The 14223-nt window shown below is 48.4% G+C and overlaps 1 protein-coding gene across 1 annotated transcript in view; it reads left to right on the top strand.

The window, feature by feature from the left end:
* LOC112110887 (neuronal acetylcholine receptor subunit alpha-7-like) overlaps window positions 1–14223 on the top strand; it is a 108058-nt gene that overhangs the window by 54911 nt on the left and 38924 nt on the right. The window contains exons 3-6 of the mRNA XM_026663330.1: window positions 5992–6036; window positions 7682–7791; window positions 9199–9278; window positions 10841–11008. Coding sequence (XP_026519115.1) covers window positions 5992–6036; window positions 7682–7791; window positions 9199–9278; window positions 10841–11008 — 403 coding nt within the window. The remainder of the gene's footprint in view (window positions 1–5991; window positions 6037–7681; window positions 7792–9198; window positions 9279–10840; window positions 11009–14223) is intronic.

Consider the following 14223-nt stretch of genomic DNA (forward strand, 5'->3'; position numbering starts at 1 on the left):
TAATTCAGAGGTCATTGTGATGGGGACTTCAGACCCAGGGGGCCATGACTGAAAGTAAAGCTTACAGCCCTAAGGAAGAGGATGCTAAATTCCCTGGACTTGAGAGGAGAGTTTACAGGCCTGGGATGGCACCTGTCTACAGTCATTACGTTCCAAACTTGTAGGCCTGCCATGGAAAGTCTGTGCTGATGCGTCCCCTATAGCTTCCTTTCATATGACTGCTATGATTGTTTCATTAAATACTAAAGTAAGTGCTGAGTCTTTTCCTTCGCAGTGCTGAAGCCCACGGTATAAACCAATCACTTGGGAGACTCTTCAGTGGGAAAAACATTTCCTGCCAAAAACGTTGCTGAGGGGCAATGCCCCAGCCTGCGCTGCCTAAGAGCTTGTCTCCATGGGGAAGTTATTGCACAGCAAGTAGGGTGTGAATTTACAGCACACGAGCTCCCTGGGCAGACACTCCTACTGCACTCGGAAATGCCTTGTCTTGCACTAGGTGCTCGTGAGCCACCTAAATCTCTCCAGGATTCTCTGCTCTTGCAGACCTCAAGAGGCTCACAGGAAGGGACAGATGCCGCCGGATCTCCTCCCCCAAAGCTCCCTGCCCTCACCCTGCCCCAAGGGCTTGCTGATGCCAACAAACTCGGTGCGGGGGGAGGTGGCGAAGTTTCCCTCCTATACACCCCAGGAGGCCCACAGGAAGGGGGAAGACGCTCAAGCCCCTGCCCAAATCCCCAAACTGTAAAATGTTTGTTCTGAACAATGTGACTCACCAAACAGGGCAAAACTTCACCTGATGCGAAATGCTGACTTCTTACCAAAGGTGTTATCTCCTGCCTGTGGCAGGGCAGGGGTAAAACCCCCTTTAAAGCCCTGCCAAGGTGCTGGCTGCAGTCTGCTCGCTGGCCAGGAGGCCAGGGGAGAGACGTGGGTATTCAGCAGGGAGCCCAGCTGCAAGCCCAAATCAGGGCTGGCTCAGAGGAACCTGCTGAGCTGAGTGCTGACAGCTGGGCTGAGGCATGGGAGGGCTATAAAACCCCTGAACAAACCTCAGTGCGGAGGCTAGCCTGGGAGGAGACAGGAGGGTAGTATCGCTGTCTCCTTACCAAGGAGGGAAGCCTCCAAGGCAGGAGACCCTGGGGAGGGTCTGTGGGGCGCTAGCTGTTGGGAGAGCGGGGAACTGCACGGACGCTGTAAATAAAGACACTTGGGTGATCCAGCAAAAGAAGGCGGGGAAGACTCTTTATTATACCAGCCTAAACACAGGGTGCAGGCGGAAAAGTGGGAGAGTCTGCACCGACCCTGTGACACTGCCCATCAGGAAGGACTACTGACTCCACATGGGCTATTGTGGGATCACAACACAAAGGCTTTGTCAGTTGCCCCATTACACCCATAAAGAGCCTATGTGCAAAAGGGCTCCTCCCATCCGCTTGAATTCCAGAAGAAGGAAATAAAACCAGAGGACAAGAATATTTTTCATCTCTCTCTTTCTCTCTGCTGTTTGGACTCTCACAGGGCTGGAGCTGGTAACCAGGAGATGAGCTCCCGAGGGTCAGGCTGGGTTAGCCCTACAAGCCATTCAGTGCTGACAGATTACTACAACTCTGTCACCTTTTGGAACCATAGACTGTCACTCATGTGTGTCTGTATGTTGCCTGCTTTAACCTGTAAATAACGTTCTCATTTATTTTTCCTAGTTAATAAATCCTCAGTTAGTTTATTATAGGATTGGTTGTAAGCGTTGACTTTGGTGTGAGATCCAAGGTACAAATTGACCTGGGGGAGGTGATTGATCTCTTGATACTGGCAGCAACCTGGATATTTTGTGATCTTTGGTGTAAGTGACCATTTATCACTTAGTCCAGCTTGCCTGGGTGGCAAGATAAAGTGGCATGCCCAAGGGAACTGTCTGTGACTCCATGGTAAGACTGGTACAGGGATCCAGGAGGTCACATTTGATACTGACTTGGTGCAATCTAATTATAGAACACACCGCCAGTTTGGGGTGTCTGCCCTGACGTCGGCACTCCTGGCCGTGAGCCACTCCAGGCAGCACGACGGATGCGCATGGCTTAAGCTGCTCATATTTTCGCTGACTCTTCATGGGTTGCAAATTTGCATGTCTACTGTGAAGGTGACTGTGCAGAGAGACTGCAGTTTGGGGTAGCGCAACTGGTCATTTCCCAGAGCTAATATCTGCATTGCAGGAATGCGACTTCAGCTGCGGCCTCATTCTCTTTATGAGCCACAAAACGTTGCAACATGCCCTTGCCACTTCCAGTTCGCTTGTGCCTTCAGTGCCTGTGGGTTTTGGACATAGTGGAACTACAGGCAGGAAAAGACAGTGGATTCATTTTCATGCGGGGGAGCAGGAGAGCTGGGGATGTGACAAGTCGCTTGGCTTTGAGGATGCTGGCAGACACATTCTTTTTATCCTCAGCTCCTTCGGGGACTTGGATTCAGAGGCTCTCCTGTTATCTGCACACAGCTGCGTCATTGGCAGCGACGTTAGGCACAGTCATGGACGGGAAAGGACTGCTCCGATTCACTCTCAGTGGAAGACCCAGAGAAAGCATTAGTAGCAAAACAGACATTGGTGGCAGTGAAACGAGAACCGGCTGGGGTAGTGCATGCAGATGGCATTAGCGACACAGGGGCTCAGACTGCAGTGCTGCCCATCACGGCAGACGGGTATTCACAAGCTTGGTGGGGGCCAGCTGCCCATTATAACCTCAGCTTCCAAAGCTGCTTCCAAGTTGGCCAAACATAAATCAATGGACCAGGAATTTCTCATGTGCGGTCTGCCTGCGGGGGAGAACGGTTGGAGGTGGGATTGTTTGCCTGAAGATCTGTGGGCAGTTGGACAAGGTGTCTGTCACTTAGGCCTGGTCCACACTACGAGGTTAGGTCAATGCAAGGCAGCTTACATTGACTTAATGATGTCAGCGTCTATGCTCGAATGGTGCTTCCGTCGGGTGAGTCTCCCTGTACACCGACACGATAACTCCACCCCCACAAGAGGCGCAGGGTTGATGTTGGTGTCGTTAGGGGCGATGCAGCATCCACATAGACACTGATTTACTTATGTCGCCTGTTGGCTGTCAGCCCCTAGTGGGGCTGACAGCTGGAGCCCTGCCCCCCACACCCTGGTGCTGGCAACCCGAGCTGTCAGCAGGGTTCACGGCTGCCCCCACCCCGCCCTGGCGCTGATAGCCCAAGCGGTCAGCCATGCGCAGGGCTCACCCAGCGCCCCGCTGACAGCTCAGGCTGTCAGCTCTGGGGTGTGGGGACTGCCGGCTGTGAGCCCATGCCCGGCTGACAACTTAGGCTGCTGGGCTCCAGCTGTCAGTGCCCCACAATGCCCCACACAGTTCAGTGAAAGCTCTCCTCGTGAGGACGTGCACCACAGACAGAATGGGCGTCATGTGGATGTGAACCACTGCTTTAGTTACTGCACTGGCTGTAGGTCAATTGAATTTTGTAGTGTAGACAAGCCCTTACACTGGGACAGTTTGAATCAAACCAGAGGTTTGGGCTTTTGCAAAAGTTTCTGAACTTGTTGGGGAACAAATAGCTTGGACTAGAAACTCCACAGCTGACTAGTTCCTTTGGCCCCTGGGAGGGCTGAGGCTTTCAACTAGTTTGGGGAAAACCGGAGAGTTCATAGGGGGTTGGTTCACTAAGTATTTGGAAGCCCTGGGGACTTTGTATAAAAGACTGCAGGCTACAGACCGCACGGCTTTTTATGCTTCCTGGCTTGTATTCATGGGAGGAAGTTACACGAGGAGAGAGATCCACTGGGATCAGTTATCCTACAGAGCTTTCAACCTACACACGACCAGAAAGAGCCACCGGGGCTAACAATCTCTTCGGTTTGCTCCACAGACTCCCACACCCAATGGGCTTGTGGCTCCTCAACTTGATGGCCGCCCCTGGCTGAGACCACAGAGTTTTTATAGCGCCACACGAGCAGAGGGCAGCTGAAGCATCTGCCTAGCTGGGAGCTGAGAATTTTTAAAAATTGGACATTTCATTGAGGCGCCTAAGTGGGAGCTGAATTCGTTTGAAAATCTGGCATCGTATCTCAGTCATTAATGTCTGCAAAGGAACTTAATTGACTTAGAGTAAAATCCTGGCCCCATCGAATTCAATGGAGCCAAAATGTCACCCTTTGTCTTAATGAAGTTGCGTCTGGGAATTATTCATATATTTCCATTCAAAGCGTTTGCTATTATGGCCTGTTCGTCCCCAGCTCTTACCAGCCTGATGGATTTTGTGCGGGGTCCCGTGTCTCTTTGATCATTGCAGTCCAAATCCAATGTGCTATAGCTCACAAGATTTACCAGGATATTCCACAGTAGCTTTGTTCAACGCCACTTACTGAAACGCAGGCATCTCAGGCCCATTACTTTCTCTCTCTCCATTGCATTGTAGCTAATCCGGCTGTTCTCTCAGCTAGCTTTGTGCTTACTGCCTCTCCTTTGCTACAAGGAACGAGAGCAAAGGGAGAGCAACACAACAAAAACGATTCATTCCTAGTACAAAAGGAGGGGAGGTTTTAGGTCAGAATGATCATTTGCCCAGCCCATCAGCACAGGAGACTAGAAAGCATGCTGCCCACCTGGCCAGTCCCTGTGCAGGTGGCAGGGGGAAAAGCCGGTTCTGCAGGCTGCTGGTCTCCATCCTGTGCTGGTTGGCTGAGAATGATGAGAAATGGGAGGGGCCTTGGATCTGCTACACCCTCCCCCGATGCATGGCCAGCAGAGCTAGTGCAGAGTGGGGAGTCACCTGTTTTTGCTATGGCCTAGAGCAAGGGGAGCATAGGGATGAGTCCCAGTTTCTCCCAGTCCTTCCCTGCACTGCTTTTGGAGCATCCCAGCTACCCCTGGCATAGGGAGAGGCACTAAGTGACAATGGAGCCCCTTAGCAGCCACTCCTCGATCTTGCAAACTCTGTGCAGTTCACAGCAGAGTTTGAAAAGATGTTGCATGCTTGCACAAGTGCCAGCAGAGGCTTAAGCACTGGGAGTATTAAGTCTGAAACCAATGGTGCCCTTGCCTCCTACATGCAAATGGGGAAAAGTATGGGTGTGTCGGAGGGGGTATGGGCTTGTGTGTCCCGCCCATGCGAATGAGGTGCGTAGCTGTATGCTCCTCTCTATGATATGAGCCCACAAATTGGTAGTTGTGCAGCCATGTTCTTGGCCTGCTGGGTGAGCTTGAGCAATCCACTTGACCTCTCTGTGCCTTAGTCTCACCATCTGTAAAATGGGGTCATGGCACTTATCTCTTTTGCAAAGCACTTTGAGATCTGTAGCTGAAAAGCACTAGGTATTGTTATTATGGATAGAGAATTGGATTCCAGGGTGATCTGTAGCCTGCTTAGAGTTGTGTTTAGACACACAGAGCTCCACATCTGTTCTGCATAGCATCCTCTTAATAAACATCATTTTCACAGTTTGACGACGTGCCCTAACGTCTGCTCAAGACCAGTATTTTCTATATAAATTTCAATGATGTAACTTGAAGATGCATCTTGGGAATCTATTCACGATTCATCTGTAGCAACAATAATGACAGCATTAATCCTCTCCAGTTACTGCATGTCACAGAGTCTGTAGTTTATTTTACCACTGCCATCTAATTAAAATGAAAATCTCTGATAGCTTTTGTAGAGAATAAATGTCTTCAAATAAATAATGGCCACGGTAAATTATTTTCATTGCTGACGTTGATGAATTATAATGAGTGCTGAATTTTCATAGATTTGTTTTTAAGGCCAGAAGGAACTATTATAATAATTTAGTCTGATCTTCTGCATCACATGGGTCAGAGATTTCACCCAATGACGCCAGCATCGAGTCCATAATTTGTGACTGCAATATTTGCATTCATTTATCCTGCGAGTTGGGTTTGGGTTTGATTTTGTGGGGAAAGAACCCTCAATATTTTCTTGGGCTCATTAGGTTTTCTTCTCTCTTTTTTGAAGGATGAGAAGAACCAGGTGCTGATAACGAACGCTTGGCTACAGATGGTGAGTAACTTTGCATCAGCACTGAACAGAAATTGTTGTAAAAGGAAGTTATTGAATATGATCCTTTGGCAGAAGAACTGTGTGTCATCTTCTATACTGGGACACAAGCAAATTGAGCTCTTGGAAATATTGCTGAAGATGGACTGGGGCAGGATTTCCAAAGCAGCATACAGGAGGAAGGTGCCCGCCTCTGACCGGCTTTCAATGGGAGTTGGGTCCTCTGAAAATCCCACTTATCACTTCCTTTCAGATCTGAAAATGAAGTGATTGGCCATATTAAGTCCTGTTGTAACTCTGATGATCTCAGTGGAGTTGGTCCAATGAGCCTTAAGGCACAGATGTTAATAAATGAGGCTCTAAACATGTTTAGGGCATTGAAATTGGAGGAGCTGGTTTTCAAAGGCTGCAGTTTCCACTGAAGTCAATGATTGGGATTTCCAAAGGTGCTCAAATCCTAATGAAGCTGCACCTCTTGCTTTCTTAAACTCCTTTGAGAATCCCAGATAGTGTCTAAATATGGACTTAAAGGCCTGACTGTAGGACCCAGGGGAAATTTCCAAGAGTGCCTAAGGAACTTAGAAGCATAAGTCCCATTGCAAATCAATGGGACAGATTCCTAAACCACTTAGGCACTTTAGGAACTCTCCTTCCCTCCCATTTTTTTTTTTAAATTTCCCTTAATTATTATCTGCCCTATATAACAAGCTATGGCGCCCAGGTTGTGGTCTTCACAGATCGCATAGGATAAGTAAGTCTGCAATTAAATGCGTACACGGAAAGCTCAGATAATTGTCATCCCTGTGCAGTATTACTCCTGAATTAATGTTCCAGTGTAGGATTAAGCATTGCTGTATGGTAGGGGGTATCATTTATTCTTATGCAACATAAACCTGAGTTTCTGATTTATTTGTGGTCATTGGAGCTGCCTCTTCAAAGCTAAAAGCTCACAGGAGAGATGAATGATTCAACTAACTCTAATGTTACATTAGAAACCAAATATATTTTCTGAATGGAGCAAATGATCCTTCTGCTTGTCCACTACATTGTAGTTTATGGTATGAGTGATCTTGGTTATAAAAAAAGAATTACCTAATTTATTCCAACCTATACTGCTGTCATGTTATCATTGTCATACCCTCTTGTGTGCATATACTTTGGACAGGAGAACTTTGATACTCTGTAGTCTTCAGTCAAGAATCTGTATTGATCAGCAAAAATTCAAATCTGGCATTTTTGTGGGGGAGGGGAAAATATCATAAACAATCATTTTGGAATACGGAGTGCAATTGTATGCTTTCCAGGCCAGGCCCTCAGCTGGTATAAGTCAGCATCCACCGATGTAACACAGGAAATAAATATTTCCGTATAGATTTTTCTAAACAACAAACATGTTAAAATAGTCCAAATGTTGTCATTACACTGCGAGCTCCTCAGTGCATACACCAGTCTTTTTCATTGTCGTCACTTGTTATTAACCCTAGAACAGTAATTATTATGTTATCATTGCTATTGCTAATATTCATTATCTTTCCATGGCGCCCAAATGTGCCAGGCACTTTCCAAACATACAGGGAAACATTCCTTTCCCCTATGATCCTATATTGTAGAAATGATAAATAACATTTGTGTCTATATTTCCCTATAGTACTGGATTGACGTTTACTTGTCTTGGGATCAGTATGCATACCCAGGAGTCCAGAACTTACGATTTCCCGCTGACCAGATATGGGTGCCAGACATTCTTCTGTATAACAGGTACGGAAGGTTTATAAGTACTGAGACAAACACTGAGTCAGTTCATCCCCTGGTGTAAATCAGCGTAGCTCCATTGACTTCAAACGGAGATTACGCCAGCTGAGGATCAGGTTTGTGGCCTCCAAACAATGGAAACAAACCCAGACAAGTGCTGCAATACAGTGAAAAGTCTAGATGGAAGCACAGAGTTATCTTAACGATGCTCGTAAAATAGAAACGGCTTGAGGCCTTTGGCCATGGTCTATATAATGAAAGATTAAGTTATGATTGCCTATCTTGTGCTAATGTAAATAATTATGCTGGTTTCATTTGACGTCTGTGCTTTTGTAGTCTCCTGGTACAGCCTTATGGAAAATTAGATGATGTTAGCACTTAAAAATATCACAATTACATATAGCTAAAAGACTACACATAGGGACCGACAAAGCCCGGGAAACTCGATAGAAATAGTCCTACTAGCTTCACTGGGAGTGGAATCAGGCCCTAAGATTGTAAAATAATTACAAAATGCCCTTCAGTTCAGAGGGAGTGCAGGACAATGCCAGCACAGGAAAGTCTGCAATAGCCATTTTGAAGACAAGTTGTCTAAAATATCAAGATCTGAGGGTTGGATTGTTTGATTCAGTTTGGATAAGTATCCAGCAGTCTGGAAGCTTCCCCAAACCTCAACTAACTCCTGAAATTATAGACATCCAACCCACAAGGTCTGCACACAACATTATTACTATTGGTATCTCTATAGCACCTCAGAGCCCCAGCCATTGACCAGGACCCCACTGCGCTAGGTGCTGTACAAACACAGAACAAAAAGCCCCTAAGAGCTTACAATCCAGATCCCTGAGCACCCACAAAGACCTGCCATGCCATCTGAGCCCCCAACAGTTCCCTTTCTTCTCCGGCCACTTCACCGCTGGCCTGTGACTTCTTGCTCTCTTTGAAGAGGAGCTGCAGTTCCAAGCTACTGCTAAGCTAGCACCTAGTACCTGCACCTTGAGTAAGGTGCCACTTGGCCAGAGGTTACAAAGGGCCCAGGGCCCCATCATCGTCTCCCATTGTCACAGCCTTGGCATGAAAGGCGCTGAGCTTGTCTGAAAATCAGGCCATTTCAGTTAGTTGCCTAAATGGGAGCGGAGCTCCTTGCAGCTGCTCTCCCTCAGTGACTGGGGCCGTCTGGGGGTCCAGCCAGCTGGCTGAGAGCTGGACCCTTTATCCAACTGATCTAAATCTTGAAAGAAGATCCAAGCTCAGTTTGGAGTGAGCTAGAGATTCCAACTAATGCTATTTTACAAAGTTTACCCACCGGTCCCTAATCCACACACCCGCTATTCAGAAATTAATGGTCGTTACCTTACTCTTCACCACATTTTGAATTCAAGGGCCTGTGGGTTTTTTTATGTTGTGTTTTAGTGCGGATGAGAGATTCGATGCCACGTTTCACACGAATGTGTTGGTGAATTATTCTGGATCTTGTCAGTACATTCCTCCAGGTAGGAGACGGATTTTGTTTGTTGGTTTAAATCAATTTACTTTAATGGCGTCAATCAATTTTCCTATTTAGAGAATTCATTGTATCAGTTTAAAAGCAGATCTGGATTAGAAGCTTTGTGCGCTTTATGCTGTGGGACAGACTTCCGAAAGAATTCAGCTTCTATTTTAGACCCCTAAATACAGGCCAGCTATTGAAATGTGTTCAGCATCCAGTGGCGCTCACTGTGACAAAAAGGTTTAGCACCATACAATGCTGAAGCTTTTGATGATCTGGCAGAAACACAGGCACCTAAGGAACTTTTACTGCAAAAACTTAGGTGGCAACAAGTTTACGGGACTATCAGGATCTGCAGCAGCTGAGCAGGGGTTGTATGAATCTCACCAGGGTCCAATTCTGGGATTTAGGTGCTTAAAGTGGCCATCAAGCATCTAAGTCTCTTTGTGAATCTCAGCCTATCTGCTTACGTCACTTCTACGGCACCATTCCTGTGGTATCTGAGCACCTCACAGCCTTTAGTGGGCTTATCCTCCTAGCCCCCGTGAGACAGGGCAGTGCTGTTATCCCTGTTTTACGGACGAGGAACCGGAGCACAAAGAGACTAAGCGACTTGTCCAACGTCATACAGGAAGTCTGTGGTAGAGCAAAGACCTGAACCCTGATCGGTGGAGTCCCAGGCTGGTGCCCTGACCACTGGGAAGAGGAACTTCACTGCAGACAACTGAAATTTAATGGTTCTCAGTCCCAGAGCAGGGATACGTGGGATTCTGTTAGCTTAACTGCAAGGCCATTGTGTAGACAGGCACAGATTGGTATAGTGGAGTAGGATTGCCCAGCAAGCTTCCCAGGGCATCTCCACGCTGCATCTGGAAGTGAGTCCCCCAGCCTGAGTTCACAAACTAGTGTACATGGGGCTCGCACGAGTGCACTAAAAATAGCCGTGCAGACAATGCTTTGACATTGCAACGTGGGCTGTCAGTCCGACCCCCACATCCAACCCCACCCCAGGCTTGAGAGCCCCAGCCTCAGCCCCAGCTATTTTTAAGTGCACTCGGATGACCTAGGGTGGGAGGCTTGCACCAGACACAGTGTAGACAGACCCCTAGAGAACATACATGAGGGAAGACCTGGCGATATGGCCCAAGGAGAATAAGCATGGCAAAGAAAACAAAGGGGCAAAAGGTCAGGAATTTGTATGTTTGTTGATATCTCCTGAGCTGGTTTCTCTGCTGGTGTATGTCGGTGTAGCGCGACTGAACTCAACACGGCGTGCACCCATTTACACCTGGAGAGAATTTGGCCCCTATCTCTTTAGAAACACTGCATCAGCTGGGTCTCTCACGAATGTAACTGCAAAAGGAAAGTCATTTGGCTCAGGGAATCGTAAGTGCTGTTAGTGGAACAGTTCGATTAGAAATTCTAATCGGCGTCTGCTCAGCTGGATTGAGTCGAATTGTAGAGAGAGGCCTGAGAGTTCCACAGGATCTCAGCACAATGTCATTTCATTTTGCATTTGCCCTTCAGACCTCAGATGTCTGTTTCCCCTCTAACGTCTATTCTCAGGCATTTTGAAGAGCACGTGTTACATTGACGTCCGCTGGTTCCCTTTCGATGTGCAAAAATGCGATTTGAAATTTGGTTCATGGACCCACAATGGCTGGCTGCTTGATCTGCAGATGCTTGAAGCTGATATTTCCAATTACATATCAAATGGAGAATGGGATTTAGTGGGTAAGTTGGCTCGCTTAGAAATCTAAATGAGTTGAAACTTTAAGGCAAATTGAATACATGGGAATGACGGCTCTTATCTGGACATTTGAAGTACAGGTATTAAAAGCTCCTGTTTGAAAAGCAGTCGAAATCTCACAATTGGACTGCAGACAATGTTTCAAGTGTTTTCTTTCTTGTCCTGCTGAGTAGCTTTAGTTAACATTAGGGAGCCTGTGGGCATATTGCTGTGGGGTCTGATAACCTATGAAATTCTACTGACGTCAGTACATGCAGGGGGTCAGCACAGAACTTGGATCTCTGTGTCTTCTGCGTGCATAGTGAACATCGAATCATGTTTCTGCAACTTATTTAGCCTAAAGGGGATTAGGTTTGAAAGTCTGATCACAGCAGGAACTCTTGCAAAACCCCAAACCAAACAAACCCCATAACCATATACCCAGAGCCTGGTCTACACTTCAAATTGGGTCGACATCCCTACAGCACTCATGGGTCTGAAAATTCCACCCCCTACACCAACCTAACCCCCAGTGTAGACCCAGCTATGTCGACAGAAGTCTGTTTCTGTTGACCTAGCTACCCTCGCTTGGGGAGGTGGAGTTCCTATATCAACAGAAAAAACCCTTCCGTCATTGTAGTCTGCGTCTACACTATGGGGTTAGAGACACACAGCTGTGGTGCTGTAGTAGCTATACCGCTATAGCGCCATCAGTGTAGACATGTCCCAGGACAGCAAAGTCTCTATTCAGTAAAGTCAGTAGCCTCCACTCCGCTACATCAGGTCAATGCATTCCAAACATTCGCTCTACTGTTCCAGAAGAAAACTGTACTTTTAAAAAGCTGATGCTTCTCACAGACTCCGTTCTTAGACCCGGCCTCTTCAGACCTGATTCGATCTCACTTCTACAGCTGTAAGTGAGGAGCAAAGCCACTGAGGTCAGAGTAATGCCAGTATAAAAGCAGGCTAAGTGAGATCAGAATCAAGCTCTTGCATCTCCAAGGTGTATTAGCTTTATGCCCAGTAGAGCTGTCAAGTGCAACCCCAGGGGAGGAAAGTCCCGAGCTACTTTACAGAGTTTCTACCAGCCATTTCAGGGAGCAGCACAGAAAACATGTGCATATAACCCACACCCATTCTGTGTTGCTCTGTCTGCATCTAGGGGTGGGGTGGGCCACATGTAGACCTTGATTAGCTTGCTACAGCGTGAGCTTGGTTACATGTGGCCCTTCCCATAGCTGGAGCCTGGCAGCTGCAATGTGAAGTCTTAAGGCAGGGGATCTCAGAGGTGAGAAACTAATGGGAACCATCAGGATTCTGTTTTCAGGAAGGGTAAAGGACTCCACTAGGAGGGGAAAACCCCGAAGGTCCATCCCACTCAGCGCTGCACTGGTTTTCAAATACTCCTCTACAAGTTTAGGAGCTCAGGAGAAGGCCCCGTTTGGTTATTTCTGGCTTGAAATCCTGCCTTCAACAAGCATCGCTGAGGAACACATTTGGTGTTCGACTTGCCTGCACTTGTTCCCAGAGGCCTGGATGGAATTGTGTCAGCTCTCACATCACTCCGACAGTGGCCAATGCAATAATGGGGTTAGACAAGCAGCCTGCCTAACACGACCAGGGCCTTCTCTTCTAAAGAAAGCCCCTTCTCTGTGTCAACCTGAAACACTGGTGCCAGGGCTGACTCTAGGCACCAGCAAAACAAGCTGGTGCTTGTGGCGGCACATTTTTAGGGGCGGCATGGCCTGCGCCAGAATGCCGCCCCTAAAAATGTGCCCCAGCCGCCCTAGCTCACCTCCGCTGCTGCCACTGGCGCGCCATGGCGCGCGAAACAGCTGATTCGCACGCCGCTGCTCCCCCTCCCTCCCAGGCTCTCAAACCTGGGAGGGAGGGGGAGATCCCGAGCGGCCGCGGCGCGCGAAACAGCTGATTCACGCGCCGCTGCTCCCCCTCCCTCCCAGGCTTGAGAGCCTGGGAGGGAGGGGGAGATCCCGAGCGGCTGCGGCGCGTGAAACAGCTGATTCGCGCACCGCTGCTCCCCCTCCCTCCCAGGTTTGAGAGCCTGGGAGGGAGGGGGAGACTCCGAGTGGCCGCGGCGTGCGCGCCGCTTCTCCCCCTCCCTCCTAGGCTTGAGAGCCTGGGGGGAGGAGGCAGGGCTGGGGATTTGGGGAAGGGGTGGAGCTGAGGCAGGGCCGGGGGTGGGGTAAGAAAAAAACAGGGGGGGGGAGGCGGCCAAAATTGTTTCTGCTTGGGGCTGCAAAAATCCTAGAGCCGGCCCTGAGTGGTGCTACACATTGCACACATTACGGTGGATCAGACCTGTTGACCCTTAAGCGCCAAAGCCAAACAGTGAACAGTGAAGGAAGAGAAGATCCAGATGATACAACCAGAGGAGAAAAAGGTGATGGGTGCTGAGTCTCTGCTGCCGCTGTGGACATTGTCAACTGCAGGATCAGGCTGTCAACAGTCTACTGCACACTGGGTGTGATGGACAACTATCGAAAGCCAGCCTGCCGCAGTGTCTCCAGACATCAGTCACGAAGGGTGGGGAAGGCAAACTGTAGATACCCATTTCTGTTCCCTACCCCCCGAGCACTCCCTTGGAGGTAGGGTTGTCTCTGTGGCTGTCACACCTGTTTCTCCTTCATCTAGGCCCCTTTAAGAACTCCCCTCTTTAACTCTCCCTTGCAGGCTTTCGCTGGCTAAGGTGCTACAGGAGCCAAATGTGCTCCTCAGAGCTGCCCCTTCCACCAGCCCCAGCTGTCCACAGTCTCCTCTTCTCCCCGTTTCCTGTCTCTAATAGTCTCAGCTATTGTCTCCAAAACACCCCTCGCCTGCAGCTTCCTGCTGCCTTTCAGACTGGAAATCACCTAATTCCTCTCAGGTAGGGCTCAGAATTGGCGTAGCCCCAGGCTCTCCAGCCCGTGGGCAAGCCACCATGTTCAAGCTGGCATCTTTCCGGTTCAGTCAAAAGTCTGGCCTGATGAGCAAACCAGACCAACACAAAACAGGGGAAAGAGCAAAAGAACAGCAAATGCTAGGACATGACAGCATCTGTCACATTTGCAGTTCAGCTGCTAGAAAATTAGAGGCACAGTCTACAGCCCATGACGCTAATCGTCCTGCAGCCAGTCTGAGGGTAAATCTCCTCTTACCAAGGCTGGGATGCCCAGGACTGCTTGTAGCTTGTCACAGCAAATTGTTGCAAGGTTAGATTTCC

The sequence above is a fragment of the Terrapene carolina genome, unplaced genomic scaffold (genome assembly GCF_002925995.2).
Source record: "Terrapene carolina triunguis isolate 2854851 unplaced genomic scaffold, T_m_triunguis-2.0 Scaffold33356, whole genome shotgun sequence".
NCBI classification, from domain to species: domain Eukaryota; kingdom Metazoa; phylum Chordata; order Testudines; family Emydidae; genus Terrapene; species Terrapene triunguis.